Source organism: Rhinatrema bivittatum, chromosome 4, assembly GCF_901001135.1.
Source record: "Rhinatrema bivittatum chromosome 4, aRhiBiv1.1, whole genome shotgun sequence".
In the NCBI taxonomy this organism is placed as follows: Eukaryota; Metazoa; Chordata; class Amphibia; order Gymnophiona; family Rhinatrematidae; genus Rhinatrema; species Rhinatrema bivittatum.
Window position 1 is genome coordinate 119,432,791 of NC_042618.1, and position 24,561 is coordinate 119,457,351.

A 24,561-nucleotide genomic window follows, 5' to 3' on the forward strand; every position below is an offset into this window, starting at 1 on the left:
CTAGGCTGTTTGAGGACGAGCGGGTAATGGATCCAGCTGGGGATTAACAATAAGACATTGGCAATAACTTACCTCTGGCTAATAAAAGTTCTAGTGCATGTTTACTTACCTGTATACATATGGTGTGTGCAATTTACTTCACATTCTATGGGTGCAGAACCAACTCACCTCTGGCTTGTTGTTTGTTTTTGTTTGACTAAAAATAATAAAAACCGTTACACCTTACTTCACATTCTAAACATACGGCCGGCCGTTTCGGCCATACTGTGCTGCCTGCATTTTGTCTTCAATGCAGTGCATCTTGAACATTTTCAATCCCGTATTAATTTAGATGTCAATATTCAAAAGCCATTTAGACAGATAATTCACAGGTTATTTGTCTAAATGGCAAATACGGCATATTAAGCCACTTATCTGACTAAATTATAGCCGGATAAGTAGTTATCTGACTATAATTTAACTGGATAAAAAGGATGTTCTGGGGATGGGTTGAGTTATCTTGCTAATATCGGGTATATTTGGTATATTTGCTTCTGAGCAGGTCTAAAGTTATCCAGACCAGGGGCGGCTGTATAATCAGGCAGGGTGAGGTGGCCCCTCTCAGACCGCCACTGTAACGTCTGCCTCACCCTTTCTACCACTGCTGTGGCTGCCGACCTAGGCCGGCGGCGGCAGAAAAGAGGAGGGATGCTGCTGCGGGACGCCGCTGGAGGCCAGGCTGGCGGCGTGGAGGCCAGGCTGGTGGTGGCTAAAGGGAAGAGGGATGGGGAGCGGGGCAGGGAGAGGGAGAGGGGGCAGAGCGAGAGGGATCGGGGCAAGGGGGGTGCCATCTCGTCCCTCGCCTCAGGCAGCAGATTGCCTTGAGCCACACCAATGCAGACTGTTATGGCTGGGTAACGTGCTACTTAACTGGATATCTTTAAAGATATCTAGCTAGGTAGCACTGTCAAAAATGAAAACCCAATAAATACAACGGGCCATCCTCTCCCTCCCCCTACAATATCTTGTAAAGGTCCTGTCGGGCCGTGCCCTCCTCACCCCCCAACTCCCTAAAATATTACCAAGACCCTCCCCATCCTGGTGTATCGTAAATTATAAAATCAGGCTGCCCCCTCCCACCCACCTACCCACCTGCAAGAGTTTTCCGTTTTCCATATCGCGGAGCCCCATCCTCTTCCTCCTGATCTCTCCCGATACCTTAAATCAGCTGTTCTCAGCTGGTGTGTCGTAACACATCAGTTTGTCGCCAGTCACACGCAGTTTTGTTGCCACACTTTCTGGTTCCCCCGCTGGCCCAGCTGTTCCCTCTGCCCCAGCGAAATGGGAACAATTCCTCTGCCCGGGCTTAAAATGTTGATAGCCCGGGCAGAACGTGGCAGCAGAGCTGGATTCAGCGGCACTCACAGCATGGTCTCTTCTTCCCGCCTCTGCAGCCCGGAAGAGGAAGTGGTGTGCCATGGCCACACGCGTGGGAAGAAACTATCGGCTTAATTTTAAAAAGCTGGCACGTGTTAAAACTGGGAGATACGCGTGTGGTCAGGCCGAATGTATTTTCAAAGGGCCGTGGCCATGCACGCATCTCGCAGTAAACGCTGAAGACCGGCTGGATTATAGAGGGGCAGAGCTGGGTTTGGGTGGCCTGTGTATGTATAATTAAGAGCCTGTATGTATAAGAGAAAGAGAGAGAGAGGATGTGTATATGTGTGTGATTGAGAATCTGTGTGAGAGAGAGAGAGAGGATGTGTATATGTGTGTGATTGAGAATCTCTGTGTGAGAGACAGAGAGAGGATGTGTATATGTGTGTGATTGAGAATCTGTGTGAGAGAGACAGAGAGAGGATGTGTATATGTGTGTGATTGAGAATCTGTGTGAGAGAGACAGAGAGAGGATGTGTATATGTGTGTGATTGAGAATCTGTGTGTGAGAGACAGAGAGAGGATGTGTATATGTGTGTGATTGAGAATCTGTGTGTGAGAGACAGAGAGGATGTGTATATGTGTGTGATTGAGAATCTGTGTGAGAGAGACAGAGAGAGGATGTGTATATGTGTGTGATGGAGAATCTGTGTGAGAGAGAGAGGGGATGTGTGTGTGTGATTGAGAATCTGTGTGAGAGAGAGAGAGAGGATGTGTATATGTGTGTGATTGAGAATCTGTGTGAGAGAGACAGAGAGAGGATGTGTATATGTGTGTGATTGAGAATCTGTGTGAGAGAACTTGTGTGTGACTGAGAGGAGAAAGTTGCAAGCAACCCCCCCCCCCCCCCCCCCAATTCACAACAATCTCAGGGCACCTGGAAATCGAATGTTCCCAGGTATGGAGAGCAAAGCATTTTGTTTCCTTATTATTTTTAATTATTGGATCTTTGTGTCTGCTATTTTGAAATATTTTATTGGTGTCTAGAAATTTTTTATGAGTTTTTAATTATTGGATATTCCATTCATCAGCTGTTTTGAAAGAATCTGTTCTTTTTATTAGTATGGTTTTACTGCTATTGATTTTATATTTCTTGATTTGTTTTGAGGACTGGTGATGTTTTCCTTTTTCCTTTGTTGCACTGCATACAGAGTCTCTGGCTTGTGGTTTCCAGTTCAATTTCTGACTGCATGTTTCTAGTTATGCTTTATGGTCTCTTTAATCTTTGTTAGGTGAGGGTCTGCACATGTGACTGAGGTGAGATAATTCTGCTGGCGTGTAGTTTCTCTGTAGGGCTCTATAGCGGCCTGGCTTGGTCTGTTTTCCTAATAGGAGAAGTATTGGAGTTTTAAGTTCTGGTGTAATATTTTCATTGTTGCCTTTTCTTAGGTAAGGTGGTTACTGTTTGAGTGCTGGAAGTTGGTGCTGTTTTGGTATGGGAGGTTTACTATTTACATATTTCTGTTCAGAGAGAATACTCTTTATCTATCCTTTGTGTCATTCTTAACAATAAAAGTAACACGGGGCCTTTTTTTAAAATTATTTCTGCCATAGATTGTAATGAGCAGTGTGTCACGCATGTGTTCATTGTCTGCCATGTGTGTCCCGATGGGGAAAAAGGTTGAGAACCACTGCCTTAAATTAGATATCCGGGAGCAGAGGACCCTTCACCTGTTGCATCCGTCGGTCTGACTGCTTTGCCCGACATGCCTCACCTCTATTTCAGCCTTCTCCACCAGCCTCGGGAGAATGGCGTCTGTAGCGTCTCCTTGCCGCACCCGCCGGCTTCCCCGGAGCGGCTCTGGCACAGCGTCCCGCCATGTTGACCTGAGGCCTCCTAGGGTGCGCGCGCGCCTCACATCTTATAGCAGTGTTGGCGCGAACCTCGGGGGCGTCCCCCTTGAGTGACGTCACTGCTTCCGTATTCAAAAGGTTGCCCATTTGCTGACTCTCGCTGAGTTAGCAACAGATTGGATTCGCTCCGGTCTGAAGCTGCTGTGCCGCTTCTACTCTGCTGGAAGCCACCTTCACCCTCTGGGATTCTACTAACCTGGGTACCCGCTCCTTGGGGGCGCTTTGCTTATTTCCAGGTGCCTATCCTATATACAGGTACTCGCTCCTCGAGGGCCTGTGTGTCTATCCTGGTGCCTGCTACCAATTCTTCAACCTGCTGGAACACTACCTATCAGCTACAGAGAGTGAGTACAACGTCTCCCAGTCTGTCCATCTACAGCTCCTCGCTGCCCATCTGCATCGGGCCCTACACCAACATTGTGGAACGGGTCTCCTCTGCCGAGGATCACAGACTGTTAAAACCTATCCTCTCTCTACTGCTCATTGGGAAATCTATCTACGCAGCTACCAGAGAGTGTGTTATAACATCTGCCAGTCTGTCTCTCCTACAGTGCCTTACTGGACATCTGCATCGGGGCCTTATACCACCATTGTGGGACGGGTCTCCTATGCCAAGGATCACAGACTGTTGCTATCTAATCTATTCTCTACTGCCACCTCTGGTGGACCACAATAGCTGTATAATAAAAGATATATTCTCTGTGTTTGTGCATCTGAGTCTAGCCCGGTGCTTCAGTTCCCTACGGGGCTCCTCCCCGTAGGAGATGCCATCACTGTTGCCCCTGAGCATCCACCAAACTCCTCGATATCATAACATCACCCTGCTCCCGGTGCCTCCATTTTGCTCTCAGAGAGACGGCACTTGGAAATGTGAGCTTACATTAAGCTTCCGCTTCCAGTGCAGCCTCTAGCTCCCTGGCTAGAGGAAGGGGTGAAGGGGTAGGGGCACCTCGATATGATAACAACTTGCAGGTGAGAGGGAAGGGAGGGGGCAGCCTGATTTTATAATTATGACATATGGGGATGGGGGGGGGGGGTCTTGTTAATATTTTAAGGAGTTGGGAGGGTGAGGAGATCACAGTCCGAGAGGGCCTTTGCAAGATAATGGGGGAGGGGGGCGCCGAAGGAACCCGCTGAATTTATTTAATTGGTTTTCATTTTTGACAGCACTACTTAGCCAGATATCCTTAAAGATGTCTGGTTAAGTAACAAGTTATCTGGCCACACGAGGCCAGACAACTTTAGAACCTAACCGGCTAGAATTCAAACATAGCCGGTTAGGTTTTCAGTTATCTCTGACACAGTCCTTAGGAATTGGGTTAGGTTTCATTTCTACTTAGAAGAGGTTTCATAGAACAAGAGAGGTCATTAAGTGGAATATTAAGAAATAGCCCCTGAATTGCTTCGAGGGTGGGAGCTTGGGCATTGCCTGACCTGCACACCATCTAACTATTATCAGTGGTAACAATCTCAAACGTTTTGTTTTTCTTTTCCCCAAGCAGTCAGTTCAGACAATCTGCACAGCCAATATCGCACATCTCTGCTTCAGTTTCTAGACCAAAAAAAATTAAAACTGGGCAATATAGTTGGCCAAAGTATACTTTCTCTTTAAATAAATTCAGATATGCATGCAGATATTGCCATGTAAATAGTTCAAATAGACTCCCAGAAGTATAAATAGCTTATTCTTGACATCTCCTGTGTTTCCACCACCACAAAAACAATTGCTTCGAATCTGTGCAGGGCCTTTTTGCCCCAGAAATATTGTTGCAGTCTGCAGATGAAAATCTGGCAAAGATCTACTGTCAAAAAGCTGACATGGTTAACAGATAACTGCTGTCTTACAAAAATGCTTGATTGAATCTGGTCTAAAATGAACTCGACAAAGGCAAATTAAAACTACAACAGAGTGAGAACCTTAGGATCATGGGCATGGTGATTCACATACGTTTCTCTACAGCCTTTGTTATGGGATTTTAGCATTTCTTATACCAAAAATTTACAATAATGAAAAATAGATCAGACACAGCTTTGCTTACAGTAGAGGTAAATTAGGGTTTGAAATGAGCTAAATCACTTCTTATGATGAAGAGCTCTGAGGCTGCCAGGATTCAGCCCCCATTTGCTTCTGCTGTAAGACATTGGCGTAGGCAGGATGGAACAAGGATTGAATGGAAAGTCATGTCGGTCACAGCCCTTTCTGCACCAGTTCTCTCAAGCTTCCTATTCAGGCTTTCTGTGGTACATGCAACTCACACCAGCTGCCGAGCTAACATTTCATTCATCTAGGTTCATTGCTCGCTGATTGTATAATATGCATTGCTTTAAAGCTTTCCTGCACAAGTTTAACTTTTCCCCTTTCCTTTTTCTTTTTTTTATTTGTGGCCTGACAGCTCTCCTGTTGACACAAGGTAAGACAGTCTTCCTTATTTCCCTGTGGACTTATTTGCATTGTTCACTCAATTGAAGGCTGCTGTGATGCTACAATTACAAATCTTACAGCCAATCGCTATTAACTGGATATGTCATACCTTGAATTGTTTGTGACTAAAACAGATATCTGTTGAATTCTTTTCAAATTTTGTGTACTGTTTTCTCTTTTTCTTATTTCCTCTATGGGGCCATCGTACCTAAAGGCAACTGAGCTTAGATTTTTTTCTGCCAATCTGCCTTATTTCTGTATAATCGCCTATCCTAAATTGTTTTCTTATTTTGCATAAAAAATGTCGATAATATGTAACTGCTGCATGCACTGGTGAACTCACATAGCTGATTTTTGCTGGCAAACATTTTTTTTCAAAATGTATATACTTATATTTTTCTTTAGAATTTCCCGCAAAATAACTGACTTGATACCAAGATTCAACTGCCATCATCCCGTCTCTGGCCAAGTGTTTCAAACCAAAATTCTTCATCAGGGTAAAGATGCTATAGACTTACATTCAACTTTGCGATCAAAATTTTTAAAACAAAAAAAGAGGTAATCAGAATATCCACATATATAATCTTATCACTATGCTGCAAAAACTGTGTGCAAAATATCCATAACATCTATTTCACCATTTTCTCCAGGCTGCCTACTTCTTAGCTGTGTATTTGGCGTTAAGCATCAGTTATCCCGCTTAATATTTAGTTTGAAAGATTCCCGCTTAATATTTAGTTTGAAAGATTCAGTCAGAATCAGGATGATAGCAGTTGACTGTTGGGATTAAGTGCACAGAAACTTTTGAAGAAAAAGGCAAAATAAGTACATACATTTTGAAAAAAAACAACGTACTAGCAAAAATCATCTATGTGAGTTCACCAGTGCATACGGCGGTTAAATATTATCAACATTTTTAATGCAAAATAAGAAAACAATTTAGGACAGGAGATTATGCAAAGTAAGGCAAAGTGGCTGAAAAAAGCATAAGCTCAGTTTCCTTTAGGTATGATGGCCCTATAGAAGAAAGACAAAATAGAGAAAAAAGAAGAAAATAAAAGAAATTGGAAATTAATTTAGCAGATATTTATTTTTTGTTCTATATTTATTTATCGGATATCCAAAAAAAGGGAGCAGATGATGTAAACAATAAAAAATACAAACAAAAAATAAGGGTGTGTGAATAATAGCAAAAATAAAATAAATTGCAATACAAACAATGAGTATTAAACCAATATTTATTAACAAAATACATTTCACAACTGCCAATTTCAATAGTCTCTAGAAAACTGCTGGTTAATGCAAATTTTTATAGGACCCATCACGCTGCGGTGACCTGAGCACCTGGGTCGCTGACATGTTGACGGAACCTGGGACATTCGAAAATGGACCAGGCCCTAGCAGGCGGCAGCTAACATGCCACAAGGCAAGGTCTTCTACTTGGCGAACCGCCCTCCCTCTCGGGTTGAACCCGCAGGTTCTGACATCTGGATGGACTTCTCTTTTGGGCTGCAAGGAATGAGGAGACAGATAGGCCCAAGGCAGGCTGGAGTGTGTGCTGGCAGAATTCAGGCATTGTCAAGGTTAAGGCTGGCAGAGAACCTGCAAGGTCAATGTCCTGGCAGATAAAGATCAAGCAAGGTCAGAATGCAGTCCAAGTCAGCAACGGAAGAACAGTCTAAGGAAAGGCTGACTGAAAAGCAAGGAAGGAGAATAAGACAGGGCAGAGCAGGAGCATGGCTAGGCGAGGCTGCACAAGGCAGGAACAGTAACAAGGTAGCATTGATGACTAGTGCAGGAGGACCTGTTGCTGAGGCACTGGCTGGTTGCAGGGGAGTCCTTGCATACCTAGACAGGATTTGATGTCCTCAGTCAGCACACCAGGAAGTCCCAGCTATAGGGCTTATAAAAGGAGCTCAAGGGTATAGGGAGTACTATACATGGACCTTGGATGCAGCATGGAGAAGGACACTATGCCCGAACATTTGGAGATAAGGGGTGTTACAGGACCCTTTAAGAATCTGTATTAACCAGCAGATTTCTGGACTATTAGAATTGGCAGCTGTTCTGAAATTTCTCCTATATATGTAAAGACTTCTCCTATATGTACCTCTCTCATGCATTTTTTATATATGTATCTATTTATTTATTTAGCTGACTTTTATATTACACTTTTTGGCACTTTAAAGCGGATTATTATCAGGTACTGTAATCTTTGTTAATAAACATTAGTTTAATACTCTGTTTTTATTGTGATTATTTTATTATTATTATTTGTATTACTGTTTATTATTTATTACATATTTATCATTCATATAATCTTATTTACTGTTTATATTTATTATTATTTACACCACCCGTTCCCTTTACCTGGTTATATCTTTGTTGCGGTGGGTTTGTATCTCTGCCATTTATTTATTTATTATCTGGCTTTGGTGGTTTGCTTGCTAGTACACCTTATAAATAAAATGCTTTGCTCTGTTGAAAGATCAAGCTAGTTGTTAAATGGCATACCCAAGTTCACTTTTTTGATGTAGGTCATGTTGCGATTTAGAGCGCCCTGGATGCAGCAGTGGCAGCACCTAGAGAGAACAGGGAGTGGGAGCGAGCCATAATACTCCTCATACAGAGAGGCTTCTTTACTAATCAAAGAGCAACTTCATTGGCGGCTCTGAGCAAAACTCATCGAATGCTAACAAACATGTCCAATTTATCGCCATCCTCTACCACCAGCACTCTTACCCTCGTTCATGGAGTGCTGACTTCTGAGAAGCTTCCTGTGGGACCAGGACTTCTGCAAAAATTCATAGCAAGCTCTGGAATTATTCTGAGCACTCGTCCTGGGAGTTCCTCAGGGATCTCAAGGCAGCTGACTTGTCAGTTGTGACTTCGTATGGCCTTATTTTTTATTTTTAATCAGGTCACTCATGTGTGTCCTCTAAGGATACGCAAGGAATGATGCAAAGAAAGATTTTGATGGTTTGAGGTGAAATTTATCAGAGTCTCACAAACCTTGATTCAGCTGAGACAAGTATAACTGATTGCATTCTGCCGTACTGTTGCATCTGCAGCTCACTGCTACCTTAGCTCATTAATATTGTAATAATAATCAACAGATTCTCATACTGGTGCAATCCTTTGATAAACTTTAGTATACCATCATTTACATAGGGGAAGCCATTAGAGGACCAATGAAATTAATCAGATGAAACACTTGACATGTCTTATTAAAATACTAATGGTTCAATGCCACACAAATATGTGGAACAGAGCAAAATTAGAGATTTTTCTTATTGCTAAATTCCATTAGAAATATAAATTTTATCTGTATTCAAAATTATGTTAATCTGCAATACTACATATTACATTATGCTTATAGGTACATTTTTAGCTGCGAAGTTGGTTAGGTTGAAAGAAGACCAGAGTCCATCAAGACCAACCTCTTCCTATAATTGTTTACATAGTGTTTCCCAAACTGTAGCTTTTTAACCCAAATTGGGTCACAAAACAAGCAGATGGGATTGCAAGAAACAGAACTGCTTCCTCCCTGTCTTGGTATCCATTGACCACCCCCACCCCCCGGCAGACCTCTGATCTGTCCTACAACTTGCAGTCAGCACATGTCTGTGAGCTAGTGCACGCTTATAAGCTTTGCCCCCTCCTCTTGCATGGCATTCCTGTTAGTTAGACTTGAAACCCACGCAAAGGCCCGTGGCCTGGGAGTGCATGCTGACTCACACACCTTGTGAGGACTGCTACCACTGCCTTTGCCATTACTGCTTCTGCACTTCAGATAAGTTGGCAGAGCGAGCGAGAGAGAGAGAGCATTTGTGAAAGGTCTATAGGAAGGGAGGGGAGAGTGGAGGTCTGCTGGCAGAGGAAAAGGAGAGGGTGAATGGAGGTTAGCTTCTGGGAAAGGGAGGGAAGGTGAAGTGAAGGTCTGCTGGGAGAGAAAGGATGAACGGAGGTCAGCTGCTGGAAGGGGAGTGGAGGTCAGATGGAGACAGGGAGGGAAGGATGAGTGAAGATCTGCTAGGGGAGAGGGAGAGGAGGTAGAAAGGAGGTCTGCTATTTTGTTTCAATCAGCATCTGGAACCATGTGAATTTAAGTGTTAAATGGGGTCATGCTTGCCGAATAAAACTTTGGGAAGCCTTTGTCTAACAGCGCTCAACATATTAATACTGAGGAGAAAGCAGCCAATGGATCTGGAGCTAGTTCTGCAACATTGGAAACAATTCCTTCTTGCCAATGTGGCAATCGGCTTAAAATCCCTGGAGCAGAGCTTTCCCCCAGAATCTTATTCTTATACCCACTGAGATCTTTTTCCCTAAAATGTTATCCAGTTTATACTGGAACTGATTCAGGGTTATAGCCATAATTGGCTGTGTCAGCCTACGCACCAAAGTTTGTACTAAACATTTTTTAGTGCGTGTGTGTCTGTGTGTGCGCCAAAACAATTAACTTTTGTGCAAAAGGACACACCTAACAGATGACCCACTAAACTTCTTTAGTGCACACATAGGCAGTGCGTGGCTACTGCTGAGAAAGTACAGACTGATCTAAAATGTCCGCAACCAGGCCTGCATGGTCTGGTGAACTCAGGTGTAAGGGTGCTGTCAGCGTGTCCCTTACTAGAGCTATCAGAGTCTTCACAGCCCTGAATGAATGATGTCAGAGAGAGTAGGAGTGTGTAGTATTCCCTGACACTCCGCAGTGGGAGACGTCTTATAAAGAGTTGAGTATAACAAAATGTATAAGCTCACTTTGGTATATGTTCTTATGTCCAGTCTTCCATCCTGGGAAGGTGGCCAGTGATCAAGGTTGGAGCCCTCAGGCTTTCCAGTAGAAAGGAAATTTCTTAGGATCCAAAAAGGATCCTGAGATTGCGAGACACAAAAGAAGTGAAGCATAGTGAAAGAGGCGTTAGGCTTTTAAAGGTCCATATTCAGAGGCATTTAGCTGGATACCTCACTAGTTATCTGGCTAAATTAATATTTGGGCACTTATCCAGCTAAACTTTAGGCAGATAAATTAGGAGCTTTCCAAGATCATTTTGGGGAGGAGTTACCTTAGCTGGATAACTTATTTCACAAAGTCTGCTTGTGCCAAAGAGCTGTCCTAAAGTTAGATGGATAAAGTTATCCAGCTAACTTTAAGACAGCCAAACTATATATAATAGTGTAGCTGCACTACTGACTATAGCATTCTGGATTGGGCCCCCAACATCTGGATCTTGGCCTGGACCCAGGCCCAATGCCAGGGCCTGGTTCAGAGGCCAAGTCCCAACACCTGGGCCGTGGCCTAGGCCTGGACAAAGGCCCAATGCCAGGACCTGACCCAGAGACCAGGTCCCAATGCCAGAGCCTCAGCCCAGGTCAGGCCCAGAGGCCGGAGCCCAGGCTTCGTAGGTTGTCTTCTTTATTCAGTTGCTTTCTTCAAGTGATGGCACCTGCTGGGGACACACCAGAGTAAATGAACTCCGCCACATCCTCCTCAGCAGAGGGCACGTGCCCTCTGCTGAGGAGGATGTGGCGGAGTTCGTTTACTCCGGTGCATCACCAGCAGACACTGTCATTTGAAGAAAGAAGACAAAGAGTACCTATGAGGCCTGGGCTCTAGCCAGATATGGGCATGATGCTGGGGCCTCGGACCAGGCATTAGGACCCAGCTGCTAGACCTTGCCCTTGCGTAGGCCCTGAGCCCAGGTGTTGGGACCTGGCCTCGACCCAAGATTCAGGCATTGGGCCTGGCCTCTGGACCAGACCCTGATGTCTGGCTGGGCCCTGGCTTTGGCCTAGACTAAGGCCCTGGCAAAGAAACCTAGGTGTGGTCACAGCATCTGATCCCTGATGTATAAAATAAGTGGGGGTCAGGAAATTTCCCGGGCTTGGGCCTTTGCTCGCATCTTGTCCATGTAAGAATACATAAGTTGGAGAAAGTATGCGGGTAATGTCTTTTAAAATAGCAACTTTTGCGCAGACCTGTTGGCTCCGCCCAGGAATGTCCCTTGACTTGCCCCATTTTATCACATGTATATATGTGCACAAAAGTGAAATTACGCATGTACTTTGGACTTTTATAAAATACAGAATGCGTGAGTAGCAGCTATTTATCCGCATATCTGCAAATTTTTACACTTATAACATTTTGAAAATTCACCTTTAAGATTCTACCTTTCGCCCCTGTCAGGAAAGAACCTGAGAGCATGGGTCACAACTTGACTCCTGCATCAGATTACCTGGGGCAGCATGGGATAGATCTGGAGAACAGAGGTATCAGTGGCACCACTGCAGCGTGACAGCAAATCAGTGAGCAAGCAGCAACTTCTTCTGCTTAGTCTTTGGTTCCTAGGGATGTGAATCGTGTGATCGATCGTCTTAACAATCGATTTTGGCTGGGGAAGAGGGAAATCTGATCGTCATGGTTTTTTTTGTTAAAAAATCGTCAAATCGGAAAAACCGGCACACCAAAACAACCCTAAAACCCACCCGACCCTTTAAAACAAATCCCCCACCCTCCCGAACCCCCCCAAAATGTTTTAAATTACCTGGGGTCCAGTGGGGGGGTCCCGGCGCGATCTCCCACTCTTGGGCCACGGCTGCGTTAATAGAAATGGCGCCGGTGGCCCTTTGCCCTTACCATATGACAGGGCAAAGGTAGCGCCGGTGCCATTTTGGTTCCTGTCACCCGACGTCATGAGTGCAGGAGATCGCTCCCGGACCCCCGCTGGACCCCCAGGGACTTTTGGCCAGCTTGGGGGGGCCTCCTGACCCCCACAAGACTTGCCAAAAGTCCAGCGGGGGTCTGGGAGCAACCTCATGCACTCGGGCCGTATTGCCAATATTCAAAATGGCGCCGGCGCTACTTTTGCCCTCATTATCCGGAACCAAAATGGCACCGGCGCTACCTTTGCCCTGTCATATGGTAAGGGCAAAGGGCCACGGCGCCATTTCTATTATCGCAGCCGTGGCCCGAGAGCGGGAGATCGCGCCGGGTCCCCCCTCACTGGACCCCAGGTAATTTAAAACATTTTGGGGGGTTCGGGAGGGTGGGGGATTTGTTTTAAAGGGTCGGGGTGGGTTTTAGGGTTGTTTTGGTATGCCGGTTTTCCCGCCCTCCCCCGATTTACGATTTTTTGACGATAAATCGGGGGAATTGCTATTGTATCGCGGCTCTAACGATTTTTGACGATTTAAAATATATCTGACGATTGTTTTAAATCGTCAAAAAACGATTCACATCACTATTGCTTCCCATTACCTGCACGCAGCTCCCTGGATTCTGGCCACAGCCTCAGAGCACATCTCCAGCCCCCATCCATGCTCCAGTTCCCATCCATTATCCTTCCAGTCTTTTTCACAAAAAAAAGAAAACTTTTTTCTTCCCAGACCCAGTTCTCATGTCACCTGGTGGGAGAACAAGAAGACTACTTAGCAAATCCCACCCAAAGCTGTTTTCAGCCAGTCAGGGCCCTCCACATGGGGCCAAAGGACAACTTTGCATATTTACTGGGTTAGCATTGCTACAGTTGGCTGAAAGACCACTGAGTGCAGTCACAGTCATTAGAGCAAATGGCATAAGAACATAAGAAATTGTCAAACTGGGTCAGACCAAGGGTCCATCAAGCCCAGCATCCTGTTTCCAACAGAGGCCAAACCAGGCCACAAGTACCAGGCAAGTACCCAAACACTAAGCAGATCCCATGCTACTGATGCAAGTAATAGCGGTGGCTATTCTCTAAGATTAATAGCAGTTAATGGACTTCTCCTCCAAGTACGTATCCAAACCTTTCTTTAACCCAGTTAAACCCTCTGACAACAAATTCCAGAGTTTAATTGTGCATTGAGTGAAAAAGAGTTGTCTCCAATTAGTTTTAAATGTGCTACTTGCTAACTTCATGGAGTGCCCCCTAGTCCTTCTATTAACTGAAAGAGTAAATAACTGATTCACATTTACCTGTTCTAGACCTCTCATTATTTTAAAGACCTCTTTCACATCCCCCTCAGCCGTCTCTTCTCCAAAGTAAACAGCGCTAACCTCTTTAGCCTTCCCTCATAGGGGGGCTGTTCCATCCCCTTTATCATTTTGGTCGCCCTTCTCTGTACCTTCTCCATCACAACTATATCTTTTTTGAGATGCGGCAACCAGAATTGTACACAGTACTCAAGGTGTGGTCTCACCATGGAGCGATACAGAGGCATTATGACATTTTTTGTTTTATTCACCATTCCCTTTCTAATAATTCCTAACATTCTGTTTGCTTTTTGACTGCCACAGCACACTGAACCGACGATTTCAATGTATTATCCATTATGATGCCTATACCATTTTCCTGGGTGGCAACTCCTAATATGGAACCTAACCATGTAACTACAGCATGGATTATTTTTCCCTACATGCAACACCTTGCTCTTGTCCACATTAAATTTCATCTGCCATTTGCATAAGAACATAAGAGCATAAGAAAATGCCATACTGGGTCAGACCAAGGCTCCATCAAGCCCAGCATCCTGTTTCCAACAGTGGCCAATCCAGGCCATAAGAACCTGGCAAGTACCCAAAAACTAAGTCTATTCCATGTTACCATTGCTAATGGCAGTGGCTATTCTCTAAGGGGCGGATTTTCAGCGCCCTGCTCGCCTAAATCCGCCCAAAACCGGGCGGATTTAGGCGAGCAGGGCCCTGCGCGCCGGGAAGCCTATTTTACATAGGCCTCCCGGCGCGCGCAGAGCCCCGGGACTCGCGTAAGTCCCGGGGTTCTCGGAGGGGGGCGTGTCGGGGGGCGGGCCCGGTCGTCGCGGCGTTCCGGGGGCGTGTCGGCAGCGTTTTGGGGGCGGGTACGAGGCGTGGCTACGGCCCGGGGGCGTGGCCGTGCCCTCCGTACCCGCCCCCAGGTCGCGGCCCGGCGCGCAGCAGGCCCGCTGGCGCGCGGGGATTTACGTCTCCCTCCGGGAGGCGTAAATCCCCCGACAAAGGTAAGGGGGGGGTCTAGACAGGGCCGGGCGGGTGGGTTAGGGAGGGGAAGGGAGGGGAAGGTGAGGGGAGGGCAAAGGAAAGTTCCCTCCAAGGCCGCTCCGATTTCGGAGCGGCCTTGGAGGGAACGGGGGGAGGCAGCGCGGCTCGGCGCGCGCAAGCTATACAAAATCGATAGCCTTGCGCGCGCCGATCCAGGATTTTAGTGGATACGCGCGGCTCCGCGCGTATCTACTAAAATCCAGCGTACTTTTGCTTGAGTCTGATGCGCAAGCAAAAGTAGGCTGATCGCGCTTCTTTTAAAATCTACCCCTAAGTGAACTTAAAAGCAGGTAATGGACTTCTCCTCCAAGAACTTATCCAATCCTTTTTTAAACACAGCTATGCTAACTGCACTAACCACATCCTCTGGCAACAAATTCCAGAGTTTAATTGTGCGTTGAGTAAAAAAGAACTTTCTCCGATTAGTTTTAAATGTGCCCCATGCCCAATCTTCCAGTCTCTAAAGGTACTCCTGCAATTTATCGCAATCCGCTTGTGATTTAACTACTTACCTCAATCTTTGTATTCCTTTCCAGATCATTTATAAATATTTTGAAAAGCACCGGTCCAAGTATAGATCCCTGAGGCGCTCCACTGTTTACCCTTTTCCACTGAGAAAATTGACCATCTAATCATACTCCCTGTTTCTTGTCTTTTAACCAGTTTGTAACCCATATAAGGACATCACCTTCTATCCCATGACTTTTTAGTTTTCTTAGAAGCCTCTCATGAGGGACTTTGTCAAATGCCTTCTGAAAATCCACAATATATATTACATCTACCGGTTCACCTTTATCTACATGTTTATTAACCCCTTCAAAAAATGAAGCAGATTTGTGAGGCAAGACTTTGCTTGGGTAAATCCATGCTGACTGTGTTCCATTAAACCATATCTTTCTATATGCTCTGTGATTTTGATCTTTAGAATAGTTTCCACTATTTTTCCCAGTGCTGAAGGCAGGCTCACTGGTCTATAGTTTCCTGGATCACCCTGGAGCCCTTTTTAAATATTGGGGTTTATTGGCCACCCTCCAGTCTCCAGGTACAATGGATGATTTTAATGATAGGTTACAAATTTTAACTAATAGATCTGAAATTTCATTTTTTAGTTCTTCAGAACCCTGGGACGCACTAACAAAAACCATTAGATTTTGTTACGTTTTTGTTAGTTTTTGTTAGCACACGCTAACGGGAGTTAGCGCGCACTAACCCGAAAAACGATTTTTCACAAAAAAACAGGGAAATCCCGATCATTTTTCTGGCTCCCCGAAACATTCCGAATTGGACAATTTCATTGAAATTTTCCAATTCCACAAAAACAAATGCACATCTCTACTGTTTAATTTCTCAATCTGGCCTACTACATCTTCCAGTTCACAGTGATTTGGTTCAGTTCATCTGACTCATCGCCCTTGAAAACCATCTCCAGAACCGGTATCTCCCCAACATCCTCATTAGTAAACACGGAAGCAAAGAATTCATTTAGGGGCGGATTTTAAAAGCCCTGCACGCGTAAATCCAGCTGGATTTACGCACGCAGGGCACTCGCGTGCAGCCGCACCTATTTTGCATAGGCCGCCGGTGCACGCATAGCCCCAAGACGCGCGTAAGTCCCGGGGCTTCGTAAAAGGGGCGGGAGGGGGCATGTCTGGGGGGCATGTGCGGGGTCAGGGGGCGGTTCAGGGCGGGTCCGGGGGCATGGCGCTGGCCCGGTGGCGTGGTCGAGGCCTCCGGACCAGCCCACGGGTCGGGTGATGGCGCGCCAGCAGCCTGCTGGTGCGCGCAGATTTACACCTGCTTTTGGCAGGCGTAAATCTACCAACAAAGGTAGGGGGGGTTTAGATAGGGCCGGGGGGGTGGGTTAGGGAGGGGAAGGTGAGGGAAGTCGGAAGGAAAGTTCCCTCCGAGGCCGCTCTGATTTCGGAGCGGCCTCGGAGGGAACAGGCAGCGCACGCTGGGCTCGGTGCACCCCCTTGCGCGTGCCGACCCCGGATTTTATAAGATACGCGCGGCTATGTGCATATTTTATAAAATCCAGTGTACTTTTGTTCGCGCCTGATGCACGAACAAAAGTACACGTGCGTGTAAATTTATAAAATCTACCCCCTAGTCTTTCTGCAATGGCCTTATCTTCCCTAAGAGCCCCTTTAACCCCTCAGTCATCTAAAGGTCCAACTGACTTCCTCACAGGCTTCTTGCTACAGACATATTTTAAAAAGTTTTTATTATGAGTTTTTGCTTCCACGGCCAACTTAATTTAATTTAATTTTTTTAATTATATATTTATTCAATTTTTCAAAAAACAAATTTACAGAACAATAGTTCAGATAATTACAATATAAATGTCAGTATTAATCAATTCTTACACACTCGAGGAAATGAAAACAATAAATCAAAAGATATGCAAAATACTGCCCCATTTATACGTCATGTCTTTATAAGAAACTGGGAGACAAGATGTATTATAAGCAGATGAAAATAAGAAATTATTATCAAATAACATTGCTTAGGAATTAACCAGTGAATTTCCCAATAACTACCAACCGCCTTCAGAGGTTAATTGGAGTGCGAATCAAGATACAGACGAAGTTGCTCAGGTTCTCTAAATATATATCGAGAATTTGGTTTATGATAATACAATAACAAGGAAATCTAAGTATAACTTCATTTTAAATTCTCTCTTAGCCTGCCTTATCCATGTTTTACACTTAACTTGACAATGCTTATGCTTTTTCCTATTTTCTTCAGATGGATCCTTCTTCAAATTTTTTAAGGATGTTTTTTTGGCTAAAATAGCCTCTTTCACCTCACCTTTTAACCATGCCGGTAATCATTTTGCCTTCCTTCCACCTTTTTTAATGCGTGGAATACATCTGGACTGCACTTCAAAGATTGTATTTTTAAACAATGTCCATGCCTGTTGAACACTTTTAACCTTTGCAGCTGCACCTTTCAGTTTTTTTATAACTATTTTCCTAATTTTATCAAAGTTTCCCTTTTGAAAATGTAGTGTTAGAGCTGTAGATTTACTTATTGTCTCCCTTCCAGTCATTAGTTCAAATCTGATCATGTTGTGATCACTATTGCCAAGCGGCCCCACCACCTTTACCTCTCTCACCAAATCCTGCGTTCCACTAAGAATTAAATCTAAAATTGCTCCCTCTCTTGTTGGTTTTTAACCAATTGCTCCACGAAGCAGTCGTTTATTCCATCCAGGAACTTTGTTTCTTGCATGTCCTGATGTTACATTTACCCAACGGAGCAGTAGCAACTTGCGCACGCCTTCCATCCCTTCCCCGGTAAAGCAGCAAATGGCCGCTGTACCGGCTGCCTCCAGCCTCGCCCCTCCCTACCCCCCAGACCGCCCCTTTAACTGGGCCCGGCACTTCGGCACAAAACAGAGGTTACTTGCGTAGCTAGGCCCCTTTGAAGATGCGCGCAGCACGTGCAAGGCCCAGCCACACGCATCACCCCGTCTTTTGCGCACGTGAGGGATTTAAAATTTGGCCATAAATGAAAAATCCTTACCTTTTGAAGATAATAAAATCTATTTTCTCTGAACCTTAGAGGGTGTCCCCCTTGTTTTGTTTGTTGCTTCTGGGGGTTAAACCATCACCTGCAGGATCCCTGTAATTTTCTAATGGATATAGCCCCAGTTTGGATAATCTGTCGGCATAGGTAAGACCCTGTCTTGCCTGTATTAACTTAAGAGCTGATTTGCTGCAGTAAACAGGTTCCTAAGAATGGAGTTAGGTGCTTAGAACTTGCTGTGCAAAACTTCCCCATTCTCTGTACCTACATTTAGGTTCCTAGATTAAATGTATGCATCTCAAAAATTGGCAGGCTGGTAGGCAAAATTAGGTTGGGAAGAAAATGTAGGCATCTACTGCTGATTTTCAACAGTAAGCACCTAATCTATGCAGACAAGCGTGCCGTGGGGGAGATTTTTTTTTTTTTTAATATCAGACAAGTGGGAAGGGAATTGCATGGCTGGGGGAGGTTCATTTTTTATATCACGGCAGGTGAGAGAATCATGGGGTGGGCGTTTCTAAAAAAGAGAGCACTTAGCTGGTTAATTCTAATTTTCAGCACTAGCCAGCTAAGTTTAGGTGACAATTTTCAATAAAGGCCTAAAATGAGGTGGCCAAACATTTAGGTGAATATTCAAGTGCTCAGGTTTTCTTAACAACTGACTTGTCAGTGGCACTTTTCTAATATTTGATGATCATTTTTGTGAATGGGTACCTGGAAATGAAACCCATACTCCGATTGTGGCTGGACAAATACCTCACGCAGTGGAAAGATGATATTGTTATTCCTTTCTGCCTGGACCAAAGAACTTACAAATGCATTTAAGGTGCTTACATTTGCTTTTCTTGTAATTACATTGTAAATTGTGCTCTCTTCCTACAAGTAAATGAAGGGTAGAGCAGATGTTGCTGGATTGGTTAAAAACTGTGTGTCCATTACAATATAATTATGCTTCCCTGTGACTTATTGCTTCTTTTAAATAAAACAAAACCAAACAGGACTTCAGGAAATATTCTCTATATTGGGGGCTGTTCTCTGTCATGATAATGCTCTGATTATAAACCTAAAAAACAAAACAATCCTCAGCTTTTTGGCCCCTGAGGCTCCTGTATACTTTTCAAAATAAAAGGAATCCATATGCAGCATGGCATTAATTTAATTACAATGAAAATATGAATCACTTTTTTTTTTTTTTTTACTTCTGTATTAAAATTAAAAAACTTAGGAGGAAGCAGATTGCCTAAAGCATCTATGCAATCAAAAGGAATTCTTTGTCTTGTTATTTTAAAGGCAAAGAACATTACAGTCCATTAAAGGTTTTATTATTAGGGCTCACTGTTAAGCAGGAGCTGCCATTGTAGGGAACTGTATTATCATTGATTCTAGAGGCCTGCCCAATGGAGGACTGGCAGAGCAGTGTTTAATATGTGAAAAATTAGTTTTATTCTTGAGCCAGGCTTCTGTTCCCGGGGTCAGTCGAGGCTAGGTTTGCAGAGGCGGCAGCCAGCACTCGACAATGACACCTGCTGGCCAGGCTTAAGGTGCATGTGTACTGGATTCTGAATGATGCCGCAATCTCTGATTCCTGGCTATGAATTGCTGCTGCAGTGGCTGTTCTTATTGAGAGAAGGTTTAAAAATGGAAGCAAAATGCCAGGGGCTGCAAATAAAGGCCTTAGAACCAAAAGAGGTGATGAAGATTGTGCTGGAAATTCGGAGGGGCATGTAGAAACTACCAGGCCAAGAAAATATATTTATGTTACATGGATTTTCTTGTCAAGCTCTGTCAGGCTCTAATCTGGATGATCACAGTTCAGGTAGTCACATGATAATTTTGTTATCTGCTCTGTTGTTTCTTTGGTTATCAGTAGTATATTCCATATATTTGTTTTACAGCTATATCGTAACCGAAACTGTAAAGTTTCTGGTAGGATGAGTTGCCCTGTTTTGCACATAGGTGCCCATTGTGCACAAAACAATTTTGAATGAACAATAAATATTTTTTTACATAATTGATTCTCATGATCTGCAAATCAGTGTGTCATTTTATACTTCTCTACAATATACAACATTTACTTGCATTAGAAGACTTCTACAAATGCTAGAAGTCTAAAAAATAAGATGGGAGAGCTCAACTGTATAGCACTGAATGAAGAGGTAGATATTGGCATCTCAGAGACTTGGTGGAAAGTAGAAAAACAAAGGATATTGTGATACCAGGGTACAAATTATATCACAGTGATAAGATGGATCAAATTGGTGGAAGGGTGGCGCTATATGTTAAAGAGGGCCATAGAGTCAAACAGGATAAAAGGTCTGCAGGAAAAATAACGCACTGTACAATTTTTATGGATAGAAATTTCATGTGAAAAAGGGACTAGAACAGGGGTGTACTACCATCCACCTGGCCAGAATGAACAGGCAGATGATGAAATGCTAACAGAAATTAAGAAGCTAACAAAATTAGCAACACAGTAGTAATGGATGATTTCAATTACCCAAGTATTCACTGAGTAAATGTCACATCAGGACATGCTAGGGAGATAAAGTTTATAGATGCAATAAATGACTGCTTCATGTAGCAACTGGTACAAGAACCGACAAGAGGAGAAGCTATTTTATAGCTAATCCTGAGTGGCATATATGATTTGGTGTGAGTGATAACTGTGTTGGGGCCACTTGGCAATAGTGATCATAATATGATCAAATCTGACCTGATAACTGGATAGAGAACATTAAGGGAATCTACTGCAACAGCATTTATCTTTCAAAAGGGAGACTATGGTAAAATGGTGAAAAAATATAGGAAAAAACTGAAAGGTTAAGAGTTTACATCAGGCATGGACATTGCTTAAAAACCATCTTGGAAGCCAAAACCAAAATATATTTCACACCTTAAAAAGCTGGAAAGCAGGCCAAATGACTGCTGGCATGGTTAAAAGTTGAGGTGAGAGAGGCTATTCTAGCCAAAAGAACATCTTTAAAAAAAATGGAAAAGGGATCCAAATGAAGAAAACAGGAAACAGCATAAGCACTGGCAAGTTAGATGCACAGCATTGATAAGTGAGAATTTGAAAAGAAGCTTGCTGTGGAAGCAAAAACTCATAAAGGTACATCTGAAGATAAAATCCTGCAAGGGAGATGGTTGGATCATTAGATGACTGAGAGGTAAAAGGGGCGCTAAGGGAGGACAAGGCCATAGCAGAGAGACTAAATTAATTCTTTGCTTTGTTCTTTACGGAGGAAGATATAAGGGAGATACACATGCCAGAAATGATATTTTAAAAGTGATCATTTGGAAGAACTGAAACAAATCTCAATTAACCTGGAAGATGTAATAGGACAAATTGACAAACTAAATAGTAGCAAATTACCTGGCCCAGAGTGCTGAAAGAACTGAAAAATGAAATTGCATATCATTAAAATCAGCTTTGGTAACTGACAATTGGAGGGTGGCCAACCTAACACCAATTTCTAAACCCATTGTACCTGAAGACTGGAGGGTGGCCAATGTAACCCCAATATTTAAAAAAGGCTCCAGGGGCGATCCTGGTAACTATAGACCAGTGAGCCTGACTTCAGTGCAAGGAAAAATAGTGGAAACTATTCTCAAGATCAAAATCGTAGAGCATATAGAAAGATATGGTTTAATGGAACACAGTCAACATGGATTTACCCAAGGGAAGTCTTGCCTAACAAAACTTCTTCATATTCTTGAAGGGGTTAATAAACATGTGGATAAAGGTGAACCGGTAGATGTAGTGTATTTGGATTTTCAGAAGGTGTTTGACAAAGTCGCTCATGAGAGGCTTCAAAGAAAACTAAAAAGTCATGGGATAGGAGGCGATGTCCTTTTGTGGAATACAAACTGGTTAAAAGACAGGAAACAGAGAGTAGGATTAAATGGTCAATTTTCTCAGTGGAAAAGGGTAAACAGTGGAGTGCCTCAGGGATCTGTACTAGGATCGGTGATTTTCAAAATATATATAAATGATCTGGAAAGGAATACGATGAGTGAGTTTATCAAATTTGCAGTTGATACAAAATTATTCAGAGTAGTTAAATCACAAGTGGATGTGATACAAGACTGGAAGATTGGGCATCCAAATGGCAGATGAAATTTAATGTGGACAAGTGCAAGGTGTTGCATATAGGGAAAAATAACCCTTGCTGTAGTTACACGATGTTAGGTTCCATATTAGGAGCTACCACCTAGAAAAAGATCTAGGCATCATAGTGGATAATACTTTAAAATTATCGGCTCAGTGTGTTGCAGCAGTCAAAAAAGCAAACAGAATGTTAGGAATTATTAGGAAGGGAATGGTTAATAAAATGGAAAATGTCATAATGCCTCTGTATCGCTCCATAGTGAGACCGCACCTTGAATACTGTGTACAATTCTGGTCACCGCATCTCAAAAAAGATATAGTTGCAATGGAGAAGGTACAGAGAAGGGCAACCAAAATGATAAAACGGGATGGAACAGCTCCCCTATGAGGAAAGGCTGACGAGGTTAGGGCTGTTCAGCTTGGAGAAGAGATGGCTGAGGGGGGATATGATAGAGGTCTTTAAGATCATGAGATGTCTTGAACGAGTAGATGTGAATCGGTTATTTACACTTTCGAATAATAGAATGACTAGGGAGCATTCCATGAAGTTAGAAAGTAGCACATTTACGACTAATCGGAGAAAATTCTTTTTCACTCAATGCACAATAAAGCTCTGGAATTTGTTGCCAGAGGATGTGGTTAGTGCAGTTAGTGTAGCTGGGTTCAAAAAAGGTTTGGATAAGTTCTTGGAGGAGAAGTCCATTAACGGCTATTAATCAAGTTTATTTAGGGAATAGCCACTGCTATTAATTGCATCAGTAGCATGGGATCTTCTTAGTGTTTGGGTAATTGCCAGGTTCTTGTGGCCTGGTTTGGCCACTGTTGGAAACAGGATGCTGGGCTTGATGGACCTTGGTCTGACCCAGCATGGCAATTTCTTATGTTCTTATGTTCTGGTTCTTGGAATACAAATTTGGCGTTCCTATAATTCACAAGGCATCTACACGGGTATCATAGGAAGAATTGTCCTCCTTTCGCCAATACATCAGATCTTAGTGCCAAAAACGTCTTCCTCCGTCTCTGTGTAGCCCTTGTGAGGTCTGGGAACACCCAGATCTTCTGCCCAAAGAATATCAATGTTCTTGCTCTAAAGAAGAATTTTAATACATTGTCTCTGTACAATTGAAATGTAAAAGTAACCAATAAAGTTCCTCTTTGGGTTATCTCCATATCTTGTGAATTTTGCAAAAATTCAGACACATTTAAGTTCAAGTCAATTTCCTTTGCTGTTGTTCCTTCTTTCATGTCGACCTGCTGAGCTAGATTATTTATTTATTTATTTATTGATTGATTGATTTTTATATACCGACATTTGTCGGAACATCATGCCGGTTTACATTGTAACAAAATAACAAGAGAGAGAAATTTTGAGTCCTTCTATTTCCCAAAGGCAAATAGCTTTGCTCACTATAGGCATACATGTATCTGGCATTTTAAGTGACTGTTGAACATATTCCTTAAACAAATCAATCGGTGCCATCTGTGTTATAACAGGAAAATTTAGAATATGCAAGTTCAGTAACCGCATGTTATTCTCCAGGTATTCCAGTTTTTTAGTGTACATTAATTCAGACTGAATTAAATTGTTTTGGTTTTCTCTACTTTGTTCAATCTTGTTTCAACTTCTGATATTCTCTGTTCTTGGCATTCTATCAGTTCAGAATTCTTCTTAAGAGTTTTATTTGTTTCCATTACTACACCCATCAGCATAGTTACCGCTGCCTCAAGCCTCACTATCGCACTCCATAGTGTATCCAAGGTAACATTCACAGGTTTTGTAATTTTAATCTTATCGCTCTGGGTTTTTGATGTGTCCCCATCGGATCGTAAACTAACTGCTTCGAAGGCTTCAGAAGATAAATCTCCCAGACCTTCTGGGGTAGAAGTGAACAAATTTGCCATCTGTTTGAAAGATGGTGTCCTTGCAGCAGCCTGCAGCTCCTCTGTGATTCCAGGAATCTTACCAATTCTCCCGGCTCTCTCTTCTTCAGTTAGTTGCATTTCCGTGCTCTCTTGGAGCCTCTCCGTTTCTGGAGCGTCTTCATCCAAGACCGCTCCCAGAGACGTAGGTGTCGCCGGCGCTCCCGGGGTTAAAGAGATCTCCTCTGCCAAAGGAGGAGTGCCTCGTTCTAGGTGCTCCTCCACCGTGGCAGTCGCTCCGAGCATCTGAATGGGGGTCATCAGAAAACAGTCCTCAATTTTCTTCTGAACCAT

General features: G+C 43.5%; 1 protein-coding gene across 15 annotated transcripts in view; it reads left to right on the forward strand.

Annotated features, from left to right (window-relative positions):
* SLC8A3 (solute carrier family 8 member A3) overlaps positions 1-24,561 on the forward strand; it is a 476,729-nt gene that overhangs the window by 407,704 nt on the left and 44,464 nt on the right. For 10 of the 15 annotated variants that reach the window (XM_029598768.1, XM_029598770.1, XM_029598769.1 and 7 more), the window contains one exon: positions 5,664-5,681. The exons of the other annotated variants lie outside the window; for them this stretch is intronic. In XM_029598768.1, coding sequence (XP_029454628.1) covers positions 5,664-5,681 — 18 coding nt within the window. The remainder of the gene's footprint in view (positions 1-5,663; positions 5,682-24,561) is intronic. 15 annotated transcript variants of the gene reach the window in all.